The sequence below is a fragment of the Pinus tabuliformis genome, chromosome 1_1 (assembly GCF_031772625.1).
Source record: "Pinus tabuliformis cultivar Carrire ecotype Pingquan chromosome 1_1, CPIR1, whole genome shotgun sequence".
Lineage (NCBI taxonomy): Eukaryota > Viridiplantae > Streptophyta > Pinopsida > Pinales > Pinaceae > Pinus > Pinus tabuliformis.
Window position 1 is genome coordinate 771,114,659 of NC_142297.1, and position 14,916 is coordinate 771,129,574.

At 40.7% G+C, this 14,916-nt stretch overlaps 1 protein-coding gene across 1 annotated transcript; it reads right to left on the reverse strand.

Moving 5' to 3' along the window:
- Positions 1–9,360: 9,360 nt before the first annotated feature.
- On the reverse strand, positions 9,361–14,052 carry LOC149216284 (disease resistance protein Roq1-like). Its single transcript, XM_089389893.1, has 4 exons — positions 13,538–14,052; positions 12,264–13,416; positions 11,799–12,137; positions 9,361–11,702 (listed from the first exon to the last, which is right to left on the reverse strand). The coding sequence occupies exons 1-4, from the start codon at positions 14,050–14,052 to the stop codon at positions 10,221–10,223; spliced, it is 3,489 nt and encodes a 1,162-aa protein (XP_089246019.1). The 3' UTR covers positions 9,361–10,220.
- Between the last annotated feature and the right edge of the window lie 864 nt (positions 14,053–14,916).

Here is a 14,916-nt window from a genome sequence, read left to right on the forward strand (position 1 = left end):
GTGGTTCTTAATCTTTAAGAAGCCACATTTCTTGTCTAAAGATCTTTTCATTTTGATCTACTCTCAAAACCAAGTTTGTTTCACATAAACTTAATGGTTTCTCCCTCCACTTACCCCCTCCTCCATACTAACACTAACCCTACTATATAAATCCCTTATATCACCTTTTTCCCTAATATTACTAACACCAAGGTGTATAAACCCCAAATCTTATAAATACCCCCCCCCTTGGCATTATAGCCAATAAAGTCTCGAGTCAGGGATCAAATGACACCAGGTCATGTTGATAAACCTATGCCAATTACCCCTTTCCCTTCATGAGCTAATTCCTCTATTTTTACCCCTTTTGCACATAAAAAACCCCTAAAGGGCCTAAATTCCCACCTTCACCCGCTTCAAAGAGCAAAAGACATAAAAAACCCACTTTCTGCTCTATAACCAAGGTAGGCGCACATAATTTGTTTTTGGAAATACATTAGAAATGCGTGCAAAACACCTATTTTATGCCTCCGCCCGCTTCCGTATACACTGCCCATGTCACCTCCCCGATGACCGTTAGATCAGGCCCTCCAGATCCGACGGCCCTGAACGCGTCGGAGTCCTTCCGACGTCCGACAGTTATGTGTACTATCCCCCTGTCACGTCAGTCATCCGACCACCGTCCGATTAACCTCTGCAGATCTAACGGTCACCATGACGTCGGAGCTCATCCGTTGCCCGAAACTTATCTCCCGACGTCCGTATTTTGAGTACGTCACTCCGCTGCCACGCGCCCTCGCCACAATGCATCGGAGGTACAACTGCAAATACCGCCCCCGTACCGGAATCGGTGCGATACGAAACCACTGCCAGTTTCCGGTTTCCTCATCCCGCTCGCTTACGTCCTCGCCGCGTCAGCAACCTGTCAGCGCTCCGTCACCCAGGTACGCTGTCTCGTCATTCCCTTGCCCTGCCATTGGTCCACCTGTCCTGCCATCTCATTGCCCCTGTGGACCAACCAGACCCCGCCACGTCACCCGATGACGTCAGCATGACGTCATCCGACCTTGACCCCACCCATGACATCATGCTGACGTCAGCATGGATTCGCGCCAAAAGCACCAAAAGGTCTATTTTAGCCAAAAATTCGTGTCTTTTGCCATTTTTGTGCATTCGTCGTCGTTTTATTCTGCATGCAAAACTACGTCTAAACCTGCACCGGCCGCGGAAAAGTGTTTCCTGACCAACAGAACGTCCATTTCTTCAGCGCCAACAAGCTCTGACCGGTCCAAATTTACAGGTATTCCTCATTTGAGCTCTGAAACTCCATTTTCGCTGCATTTCGCATGTCAATGAGTAACAGACCTTAAGACTCCAAATTCATCGTTAAATGCCACCGAATTGACATTTAAACTGAACCAGAGCCATCACTAAGCTTCTGTCGAACCAATTGTCGGTAATTCGAAAGAAAAATTGTCACTGGTTCGCGCAATCGTGAACCCGTCACCGGCAGGAGATAAATACACCACAAAAGAGTATCCTCTGAATATTTCCGCCACCCACCTAATCACACAGAGGCAGTATTTCAACTGCTGCAGCCTTACTTCCACCTTTCACTTACAAAACCAACATTCTCTGCAAAGAAACCTTGTTGGTGTTACTCTGCATAGTAACACAGTCCTTGAGCAAGCAGAAATCCTAAAGAAGAGCCATGGACCCCCCTGTAGCTCCTATAGCCCTCAATGTGGCTCCCCTGAATGTCCCTAATAGAACATTGGACACCAGAGCATTAGCAGACTTGGACTACAAGATAACAGAGGAGATGTTGAGCAGAAGCAGGTTCCATTTGCAAATCCTAAATGAAATAAAGATCAAACATGAGAGGGGGACAGACATCCTGGGAATTTGGGATTCATTCCTCCCAATATTCAAGCTTCCTCAGGTTAATCAATTCCCTGAGCTTGTACACTTAGTTGCTGACCACTATGATGCATCCCAGAGGGCAGTGCTGGACTCTTCAGGCTCAATTCTGTTCCTCATTACCCCTGAAGCCATCAGGGAGATGTTGTAGTTCCAGACAGATCAAAAGTTGGTCCCTCTGTCATTAGCTGATTTAATAGTACAGGGAGCCAGAACCACAGAGGCCCAAATTACTAAGATCAACCAGCTGTTCATCAAGGCTGACACTCTACAAATTCCTCCTGTCAACTGTGTTTACCTCAACCAATTGGGCCTAGACCTGGTTGACATGATCAGTCCCATCCTGGGATATGATTCAATAGAACATGTGGATGAAACAGTTATACAAATGATGCTTATGTTTTCCCCAGGAAAGAAGCCAATCCACTATGATTATGCCACATACATATCAGATAAGATGCATGATCAATTGATGAATTTATCAAGAGAAAGGGTATTTAGATACACCTCGTACCTATATCATCTGCTCCTATACTTCCAGCATGATAAGTTCTCCTTCCCAAAGAAGAGAAAAGATGCACAGGGCAATCTGAGATCAGTAGTGTATTGGACATCCGTTTTTCACATAGTAAGCTGCTCTCCATACACCTACTGCGAGTTTATTGATCTCTTTATCCATCCAGCCTTGACTCTACTGTTGGGTTCACCTCCTCCCAGATTGACAGATGAAATGCAAAGACTCCTGCATTTATCAAAAGTATACAGTATTGGGGATTGGTATTTCTACCAACACCACACCGTCATTAGAATATATGGGTGTGAGTTGCCCCCATTTAGACTACCCAGATTTGTGCCTATGAGGCTATTTGCCTTAGAATACTTCAGGCAGTTTGGCTTTGTGGATATGTTCCACTTCTCGGGCAGAGGTAAAAAGGCACAGCTAAAGGTCAAAAGTCAACTTGGCCATTTCCTCTATAATGAAAGAGATGAAGGGTGGAAGGAAGCAGATTCAATATTGGGGGGATTTGGTCTCAAATACAGTTTCATATGGAAACCCTATGACCCCAACAACTTCATCACAATGAGGAGACTCAAATACAAATTATCTGCTTATGGTCATTATAGCCTTCCTCACTTAGAAAAATATGCCAACCAAAGCAAGTGGAAAAGAGGAACTTTAGAAGAAAATGTGACTCAAGAAGAGCTTAATCAAAGAGCTCTAAACAACCAAAAGAAGATGGCTGATCTTGAGTTTTATTCACAGGTCCCCTCACTGCCAAGCACACAAATTGGAGCAGCAGCCTCCTCTTCAACCACCCCACAGCAAACTACAAGAGTTGCTGGAAAGATATCAGAGAAGGGAAAAGAAAAGGAGATGGAGGCAGAGAAAGAGATGGAGCAGGAGCAACAGCAGGAACAGCAACAAAAACAACAGCAGCAAGCAGAAGGGCTGCAGCAAGGGCAGCAAGAAGAATCAGGACAGCAAGAGCAACAACATCAAGAAGAACAAGGGCAGGAGCAGTCTGCCCAGCAAAAGAAAACAGTGGAGACTCCTCAGACCACTGAAAGAACAGTGCCTACAGGACAAGACACTACCTTTGATGCCTCGGTCCTCCAAACCCCTCAAAAGGAGGATACATTTGTCTTTAGAAAAAGGGACAGAGAGACTCCCCTCACATCCTCTATAGACCAGGGAGAGAAAAGGCAGAGACTCAATGATTTTCCAGAGGAGGATATAGCAATAAGAGAGGCATTGGGCATGGGCCCACCCAGCAGAGAAGCTTCAGCAAGTTCCTTCCAGCAGGAACAAGACAGGACCATGGGAGGGGAGGTCAGCTCCTCTAGCCAGCAGAAAGAAGGACAAGTAAGCATCAAGCAGCAGTTTATAGACATCAAGAGGAGGAGTGACCCTATCAAGGTACAATTGTACAATCACCTGCTAAACATGGCTCCTTCCAATCAGCAGAGACTTATGTCTGCTTTTGATGTAAGTGAAGGCAAATTGACAATGAGTCACTTTATGCCTACAGCACTCCGGCCACAATCCACTGCTGACTACCTTAGGACCAACCTAGAGGTACTTGCCAAAGACATACACCCTATGGACAAAATTGAGCTGCATAAGCAAACTGGAGAAATGGTGTATGCTTCATTGGCCGACAAGACTTTGGACAATTACAAATTAACAAGCAGTCTGAATGCCACAACTTCCCAGCTAGAACTAGAGAGGGCCTCTTCTCAGGCCAAAGACAACAGGATAAGATCCCTGGAGGAAATTATTATAGAAATTGGGCACAATCCCAATGACATCAAAGGGATACAAGAGATCCTGAAACTTAGAGATGCTGACATGGCTGCACTGAGAAAGAAGATCAAAATTCCAGCCACTATCCATCCACAGACTGATGAGGTAGCAAAGCAAAGGTATGAGCAGGATTCTACTGCCCTGCTAATTTCCATTTACAAAGAGCTTGTCAAGGCACAAGAAAAATTGGGACGATATGAAGCTGCACAAGCACCTCTACAAGCATCATCAAAACAAGCACAAGAAGGGCAGACATCTCAGCCCTCTCCTCAAGTCATCAATCTTGAGGAGACTGTTCCTACTACTGTGCCTCCACCTCAGCAGGCTGAACAAACAGCCACATCTACTTCAGCAGCACCCATCAGCACAGATCAAAGCCTAGATATGCAAAAGCTAAAGAATGAAATACAAGTTTTAGAGGCCCAGATGACAGAGCTGAATGAAACTAAGGAACAGTTGGCCAAGGTAAATGAAAGGCATGATAAGACAAAAAGAGAAGTGGGAGAGAAGGCCAGGGAAATCAAAGCCCTTAAAGACAAAATCAAGGAGCTTGAGAATGAGCTCAAGCTAGATAAAATCATAGCTGAGATCAGAGCAATGATATGGTCCAATATTGGTAAATCCATCAACAACCAATGGCCATACATCGAGACAATCCATGAGAAACTAGAGCTCATTCCAAAGGCACAGAGGGAAATCCGAACATCAAGGGCCTTATTGGGAAATATGCCTGAAATTGCTACAAGAATGATCAACGTGCTCAATCACAAAACAAGTTCTCAGTTGGCCACCATGGGAATTGCAAATAGGACTGAGACTATTCAAATGATCAAGAGGGTTCTTACTCTTAGAAATCTGGTACAGACATTGGACAGAAGAACCCAGGATATGCAAACAGAGGTAAACATGTTCATGGAGAGATTCCAGGTATTGCAGAATAAAGGACTCCCTAGCTTGCTGAACAGCGGAGGGAAACTATTCAATCATGAACAGTATGCCAAAAGAGTGAACGTTTTTGCCTCAGCACAGGTCAATGAGAAGGCCAGCACTTCAGAAGACACAGGGCCTATTATAGGACAGATTTTCTATAGTAAGATAGAAAATCTACTTTTTGTAATGAATGAAATTAATCACTTGTTTGATGTAGCCCCGAATTTTTTCAAATATACAGAAGCTGAAGAGACAATGGAGGCCATCCTCAGGCATCAGCTCCCTACACAGGAATGGTGGACAGATGCAATCCAGAGAATCTTGTAAACAGTGACTCAGTCACCAACTTCTGTTTTTTCTACAAATTTTGATGAAAAGAACAGTCAACAAAATCAGCAGGCATCATAAAATCAAAGCTCAGCCAACTCAGCAGATGTAGCGGCCAGCAAAGCAGAAAGAGAGAACCACAGCTGGCAAACCCGAGAACGCACTGCGCAGCCAAAAGTGAATGCGTATCTCCAGAATCAACACAGAGTAATCTAACCGACTCAGTGACTCTTAAAAGTCAAAACAATCCTCTGACAGACATAAAGGGCATTTAAGCTGCATTTAACATTGTAATAACTTCTTGCCTACTTTCTGAACACTACTGAAGATATTTTCTCTCTCTCAGATGACTCAATACCTGAGATATTTTGTATACATATTTCTATATAATCCCCTTCGCATGAGATAGCAAGGGTTGTTGGGAATTTCTCCTGAAGAGTCTCTTATGTTGTAATGGTTTTCTGAAAGTTAATAAAGGAAAGCAATGGAATTTCATGGATGTTTGATGTGTTGAAGATGTTCTGTGCCTGTTCGTGACTGCTGGATCCCTGCGTATCTTACCATGCAATAAGTCTCTGTAACTCTCCCGTGTTTAGTTTGTTTTGTTATAAATCCATATACGCTATCTGATTTCTAATATTAAGCAACAGAGAAAAAGAATAACTCCCAGGATTTGCTCACTGAGCACCCTGAGTTCAGTCTGTGTTGTTTATAGATGTTTTCTTCAGATGTAATCTATATAAAGTGTGATTCTTAAGCTGCTGCACTTTCAGAATACATCTTTCACATTGGCCACTGTCACAGGAATTCAAACTTTGCTCCTGTGCTCTGCTTTCACTTTCATTTCACCAACATAACAGAAAATTCTCAACAGATTTCTGCTGGTTGACACATATCATCACTCAAGTTTAAATTTGTCTGTTAAATACACAACAGGCCTTGCAGTTAGAACACTACTCAACATATAAGATCATCTCACAACATCCAGACTCCATTGCCCAATGGCATCTTATTATCTAAACACTACATCATAAGACCTGAAAGGAATCCTTCAACCAAAACATAAACAAACCTGAGCATCATAGCTAGCCTAAAACACAATTATAACAAAGATAAATCATCAAGAGAGAGCCCTCTCTGGTTGCAGTTGGGCTAGGAACTGTAACCCAAATATTGGTTAGTGGTTACCCCGGCCGTATTCCCTTGGGAGTCATAGGGAACAACCTGGGTGTTAACAGGCCCAACATTTCCCTTACACTAGATATTTTGCATATCCTCATGCAAACAAGAGAGGTAGTTAATAACCACAAAATTAAAGTAAATTGATCCATATATCCTCATTTATTTGGATTTAAGTATTTTGATCAATGCCTTATTATATAAATCTAATAGTTTAGCTTTCTTATGCCATTTCTTCGGAAACCGAAATGACTTATGAGATGACATTTTTTTGTTGTATTTGTATAGCTAAAAAGTGTTGTGGTGCTATTTATGAGCCCACAACGCAAAGAAGTTTGCATAGTATGGGAAACACACAATAGAGGAAGTGTTATTGTAAGTTTTAAACATTTTACAGTAAGCAATGCATACACATATTCTTTATGAATAAAAATGTAAAAACTAACAATTACACATAATACTCAGAGATTTACTCTAGAAACCCATAACCAGAAAAACCAACAAAATGTTTAGAGTATTACCTCTATGTTTCTTCATCATTTACAATACAATATATAAGATTTTATAACATCCAAAATCCTTAATCCAATGTCGCAGATTAGATTAAACCTTAATTCCTTACTGAAAATTAGAAAACCATGGGATTAAAAACACCAAAAAATAGGGCTTAAACATACCAATAAATTTTTGTTGGGTCCTATGCCCTAAAACCCCCAAACAAAGAGGTCCAAGTTTCCCTTCCTTTCTCCCATATCAACGTACATCACATGGGGTTAGCCGCTCAAATAATATAACACATACCCAAGAAGTCTAAGGAAATGTGTAGTTCCCAACCATTACCAAATAAAGGGGTTGAAACCCAGTGATTAAACAAGTAACTTGGAAGTTTCCGAAATATAGGAACCCAAATAAGGTCAAACCTATGAGCAAGGATCATGATAAAGGGTACAAAGGCAAAAGGGACCTTGTCAAAAAGTATTAGACATTAGGTGGTTAGGCCTTGTGCATGCTCCTAAGGTAAAAAGGATGACTCAAAATGAAAAGATACTAACACAAATGATTTGTCACAAGGAAGAGTGAAAGGAAGGAGTATATTGTCATCCATAAGAAGATCATATATGGTCAATGTATCATAAATACTCCCTACACCCACATATAAAAGTGTGCAGGCATAAAGAGTGTAAAGTGAAAAATTCATAGAGTACACCATACTTAATAGTGTCATCTTAGGAACAATGCAAGTAATAACTCTATATCCATGCTTAAGTTCACCACCTGTATATTCAATTAAATGAAGTAATATGAAGCTAAACCATTAAGTATACAACTCATTGTTGTCATGACCACACATCCAATGAATAATCATAGCGCATGATGAGAAGTATTATGGAAATATTTTCCAGTGTCCTTTTGTATGGTGTCTAATTCCTTCTCTAATACACAATTTTGAATGTGAAAAGAAAAATAGGCATAAAGTTGCATTAACAAAACGTATACTTTTTATTAAAAAGTGATGAATATCTTTATCTAGATAATCATGTATTTCTTTCTTCGTTAATAGAGAAAGAATATTTAAAATAACAAATAATAGTTTCTTAGAATTCATTACCACAATGTCTCTAATTAGAAGAAATGCTCATCTCATCTTACTTCAATAGTATATTTACTTAATACAGAAATGTTATATTTTTTAAAAATATAATAACTAGAATTTTTCATTTTATTCATTAGAATATTCTAAATATCTAATTTTCAAATTACTTATTTTTCATATAAAATTTGGAAATCTTTTTCAAATAAGTTTATTCTCATATCACTCTTTTTTTTTGTAATATCTTAATTAATTTTGATTAATATTTAAAAATAAAATTTACCACTAATATGCTTTGTAAAATATTGTTTATGGTTAACTTTATCAATCAAAAATCAATATCCAAAATTAACCATTACCCCAAAACCACAAATACAAGCTAATAAAGAACATACATACATACTACCCAACTAGATAACAAACCTAAAATAAATAAATAAATAGAAGTCAGAAAACATAATAGCCCAACACAAAAACAAAACTCGGTAATGGATCAAGAAAAATCATTCGTGAACAAAAATTATACATATCACTCATATGGTAAAGGTGTAACCTAAAATAAATAAAAACATAATAGGACAACACAAAAACTGGATAATGGATCAAGAAAAATCATTCGTCACAAAAATTATACATATCACTCATATTGTAAAATACACCTTTAAACGCTATAAACTTGAAAACCCAACCATATTATTCATACCTAATTTTTTTAAGCACTATCAACTAGAAAATATAATTTTATATTTTCAGAGCGTAGTGGAAACCATCCTATCGCGTCTCATTTAAAGGAGACCAAGTTTAATTTGTGAGCTTCGAATATACCTTCTTTATCGTCAATATTTTAATTTAGAAGACCGCCGTTGTCTGTCAGTGTTTCAATGTAATTACTTCTCATTTATTTATTTTTATTTAAAATTCATAAATATATAACACAACTAAGATACGTTTCATATTTACAACGAATGCCTTTTTTTTATCGGGGTAAAACGCTATGGAAGTTTGATGCACCTGGATAATAATGCTTCACCTGGATAATGATGCTCCAGGTGGACCTTGACCTCCTCCCCTTCAATCTCCACCTTCACCTCCACCTTGACCACCTCCACCTCCCACTCCCAGGCCTTGGAAGTGTCAGTTGGGATGAATAAACGCGTGGTATTCCCGAAATGTGGCACCTCCCCCATTTCTATATTACAACACCCTCGCAGGTCTACCTCCCGAGGTTCTGCCAACCCACTAAGCCCTTCTACTTTTCCCAACGCACCGCAACCCCTCAAATCCAGATCCCTTACTGTTGCTGGCAAGGAACCGACCTTCACCAAATCATTACAATAGATGATGCTTAGGGTTCTAAGGTTGATACACACACCTTCAGGAAAAGATACCTCTCTTACTTCTGTGCTGTACAACTCTAACCTGTCGAGCCCAATCAGGCCTTTCTCCGTTGCTCTTCGCTTTCTCTTTCTCCTTGGGGCAGACTCCTCCTTAAATGGCAGTTCCCGCAGCGGACAATCGCGTACTCTTAAAGTATCAAGATTGTTCATCTCCATGAGATCTGGTAACTCTTGTATTCCACATTTTGATATCTCCAACATAGTCAACTGAGTCAACAGTGCAAATGAATCGGGCAGGCGTTTCAATTCCTGGCATCCATGGAGCAGCAGTACCTCCAAACTCAATAGGCATCCGAAAGAAGGTGGCAGCTCTTTCAACAAAGGACTTCCTAAGAACAGATATTTCAAATGGAGTTGTCTATAATGCTACTTTTTGAGATTCCGGTGACGGAATCCGGCGGAAGAAATTGAGATGAAATCATGATTTGTTGCAGTTAAAATGGTTTTTTAACTGCATATTCGGATTCAGCACCCTGAAAAACCCCTGGGACGCTTTCATTGTGCAGAAACTAGTTATCAAACTTGGATTTCAATAAATTACTGCCGGATTTTCACCGGAAAAAATCGCCGGAAAGGCTTTCAAAAAGTCGCGTTAAAGACTACGGCATTTCAAATTGATTAGCCATGCAGTCTGTGCATTAATTTTCAACTCTTTTAAGTGTGTAGCCAAGAGATTCAACACTTTCAAGGACTTCTGATGTTCCACTTGGGCGGGCAATGTTGCCATTTGGACACATCCTGATAAGTCTAACCATTGAAGCGTGGTGATGTTTCCAGGTAGTGCAATCGAACACGTACTCAAATCCAGAAATCTCAGCTGCGATAGATTCCCCAACGATTTCGGAAGCTTCTTCAAACTTTTGCATCCAGACAGATCAATGCCTCGGAGATTTGTTATCTCCCCCAAAGATTTCGGAAGCTTCTTCAAACTTTTGCAGCCATTCAACTGAATGGATCGGAGTTCTGTCAAATTTCCCAAGAAATGTGGAAGCTTTTCCAAACTTTCGCAACCGGACAGACCTACTGTTTTGAGATTTGTTAAATTCCCAAATAAATTATTTGGAAGCATCTTCAAACTTCTGCATGCTCTCAGATCGATTGACACAAGATTTGTTAAATGCTGAAAGGAATCTGGAAGCGTCTTCAAGCCGGAATGTTGCAGGGTGGTCCTTTGAAGATTCTTTAACTTCCCAAAGGAATCTGGAAGTACCTCCAAACTTTCGCACTTGTGCAGTCTGATTTCTTGGAGATTTGTTAAATCCCCCAAGGAATTTGGAAGTTTTTTCAAACTCTTGCAATTGTATAGATTAATATCCTGGAGATTTGTTAAACACCCCAAGGATTTTGGAAGACGCTTCAATTTGTGGGAGCCACACAGCACGAGGTGTTGAAGGCTCTTTAAACCTGTCAAGGAATCTGGAAGGTTCTTCAATCTTTTGCAGTAAGTGAGTTCAATGCGTAAAAGATTTGTCAAACACCCAAAAGATTCTGGAAGTACCTCCAAACCTTCGCAGTTATGGAGGGTGATTCTTTGGAGATTTGTTAAATTCCCCAAGGAGTTTGGAAGCCGCTTCAATCTGTTGCAGTCCGACAGATAGAGGTCTTGGAGATTTTCCAGATTCGCAAACGAATTTGGAAGAAGCTCCAAACTACTGCACTGGTGGAGGGAGATTAGTTGGAGATTTGTTAGATATCCCAAGGATTTTGGAAGCCGCTTCAAACTTTGGCACCCAGACAGGTGGATGACTTGGAGATTCGTTAAATCCGTGAAGGAATCTGGAAGCTTCTCCATCCTTTGGCAGCCAGAGAGAACGATGCTTTGGAGATTTGTTAAATTTCCAAATTCCTTCGGAAGAATCCTGAAGCGCCCATGAAGCTCTAGATATTTCAAGGAGCGGATATGAAAGAATTCTTCTGGTAACTTTGGTAACGTTGATAGATCTGCGGGCTCTGGAGAAGCGGACACGAAAGAATTCCTGATGACAATCTTTTCGAGGTGTGTCAGCTTCCCTATTGACCTTGGAAACTCTAAAAGTGGAGCATCAACATACAACTCGGCCAACTGCAGAGGTGCCTGCAATGTTGGACGTTTTAATCATAACATGAGAAAACAGAAGATACGCAATTACTCTCATCTACTATTGCTGTATGTTCATCTACATTTACTTACCTGAGAATCACGAAGCCATAATTTTTTCAGTTTCGTCCCTTTCACTTCTAAAACTTTTAAGTGGTCCATTGGAATCCAGGTAGGCAGCGAAGAGCGGGGACACTTATTCCAGCGGAGCCATACGAGATTTGGTGACCGCACCCTTCTTATTATGCCTTCCACAAATTCCCCTTCACTTTCAAGAAGTTGCAATGTTCTCATTTTGATCGCCGGCTCACTTGAAATTTTGTTCAGCGGTATCTCTGATTTTGTGCGTAATAATGCCTCCTCTTTTGTTATTGATGGATAATAGGGTCTCCACCGGGTAGGCATCCAAATTCCACGTACATCTGGTATTACCTGTTCGTTCGTTAAAAGACAGTATTACGACATAGTACCTGGCATAATTATTATTTATTTATTTGAATAAAAAGAACTTGAAAGTAGTGGACATGGGTATGAAGTCTTAGATGATTAATGACTTACAGATGATAATGACTGCTCCTCGAAGAGATCATGGACGTCCTCAACGGAACGCCAAAGACGACGGGGCATTGATACTTCCTCAGCAATATTTCTTCCCATGTCGCGCACATGATCATGCATTCTCATCCTCTTCACTTTTACATCTAGAGCCGGTGACACATATCCAACCCCTGGCCCCAACCACAGGGCCTCCTCCTTTACCTCTACCTCTACAAGACATCTGTCTTCTAGAGTTTGAAGCCCCGCCAATCCGCCCCATATTGTTACCCACTTATCCCTCTCTTCTCCTATGCCAAAACAAGCAATATCTAAAAATATTTGCTGTTCCTTTTGATTCAATGAATTATAACTAATTTTAAGGCTTGCCAGGATCTTATCAGGCAATCTATGAAGTTCCTTCAATTTTTCTTCCCAATAACGCTGGTCTTGGCCACATAAAAGAGCACCAAAAACTTTCAGCGATAAAGGCAAACCGTCGCAGCTTTTGACAAACCCAACAACAAGGTTTTCAAACCCTGGTAGTGGATGTGGCCGAAAGAAAGCATGCGAACAGAAAAGCTCTTGAGATTGTGATTCAGTGAGGCCCTTTAGGTGATAGATTGATGCCTTTCCTATCCCTGCACTTCGAAGGACATGTTTGTCACGAGAAGTGACCAAAATCAAGCTCTTGGGATGAAGGACGCCCTTAATTAGCAAAAATGCATCCAATTGATCGACATCATCTACATCGTCTATAATTATGAGAGCACGATAAGACTTGAGATACTCTTTAAGCACTCCTATACCTTGTTCACATCTATCAATTTTCCTTTCTATACCTTTCAAGTCTTCAATAAGCTTACTCTGCAGAGAAGGTAAAAACAACCTAGACGCCTTTTCTCTGACATCAGGTAGAAAGGACGAGCCATCGTAATGTGATTTCTTACAGTTGAAGAATTCGTTGGCAAGCGTCGTTTTGCCAATTCCACCTACACCTGCAATCCCCACAACCATGGCCTCCACCGGCTGCTCCTCCCTCTGTGATAAGACGGTCTTTTCAAAATCTTCAATTTTTTCTCCCAAACCAGTTGCATATTTGGCCACATGCAACTCTGGTTCTGGAACCTCTTTCAATACCCTTTGCACGACCTTATCCAAGAGATCAGCCTCGTCCCTGAATATGGCATATTCAGAGGGTAAAATTACAAACAGTAACCTGCCTAATTTGTCATGTGGCCATCAATCCATGAAAGAAAAACGAAGACAGGAATTGTAAGAGTGTCGAAGATACTTACCCATTACACGCCTCCAATTCAAAGCCGCTTATATTTGCAACGTGAGAAAGAGCCTCTCTCCAACCTTGAATTCTTCGGTAGTCGTATCGCCCCTTTTCTTCATGTTTGAGCAGGGCTTGAGCGTACGGTCCTTGCTGAGCTACGTCCGCCCACCGGAGATAGGAAGGCTTAATATTGTAAAATACAGGTAGGATGGTAGCCCCGCGCTTCTCTGAGTCTACCATCAGCCGAAGCTCATCCAGACACCATTTCGAATTCGCATAGTTTTCTGAGAAAATGGCAATCTGGACAGAGGCCACTTGAATAGCCTCCTCGATTTGAGAAATAATTCTTTTTCCAGCCTCTAACTCTGGCCGGTCAAGAAACACTCGCAATCCATGGGAAGTAAGGCGCCGGTAGAGATGTGCGGCGAAGGTTTTCTTGACATCGCAGCCGCGGTGATTTATAAATATATGGAAGTAGTTGGGCGCGGATGAATTAGATGCAGAATTAGAGGCGGTTGTGTTGTGTGCCATTGGAACAAGAAGAAGAAGAATAGAGGTAAGTAATGATAATAAGCAACCAGATGATGCGCGGGCAGGCAGATCGAAAGGAAGTTTGAAGCAGGAGTAATAGTAACAATGAAGCAGATGATGCGCGCGCAGGCAGGCAGAGCGATGGGAAGTTTGAAGCACCAAAGTCTTTGAGATGGTAGAAAACAGAAGCAAGGGGTAGGTGTGGCTTTGGATCTTCTCGGACACACCGTGACCTGGAAACCACTAGTCCGTAATTTCCGCGTTGAACAGTGTTATGATGTGTCGGGCCGCGTTGTTTAGGGGCCCGCCAGTTTTGTGATACCGTGTGATGTTGTAGCAGTGTCGTCTCATTTTTTCCTTGTCGACCCGAGCATCCCATACTTTCCGCGTGAGTACGGTGCCGAACGCCACGTGTCCCGTAGAGCAGGACGGAACGAGTGGAGGCCGGAAGATGATGCAGAGGGGCATCCAAAAGTAAAGTGAAAAAAATTATCACCTTATTACCGTAGACCAGTTTAGAATTTTTAAAAACATTTAAGCTAATTGATTTAATAAAATATCATAATTAATAAAAAAAATTTATTTTATTTTTAATATAAAATTAAATCATAATTTTAGATAATTTTAAATTAATTGAAATAAATAAAAAACAATCAATATTACATAGTGACTCCCTATACATCTCTGAATCCAAAAATATATAGAGGTTATATCTTTGCCCATGATTAATGCGCATTATTTATGTTATTCTTATAAATTTAAGTATTTAAAATAAAGCAATTATAAATATAAATTTATAAAAGAATAATATTAAAAAAAATTGTATACCAAAATAATAATGTGAAAACAAAACTATATAAAATG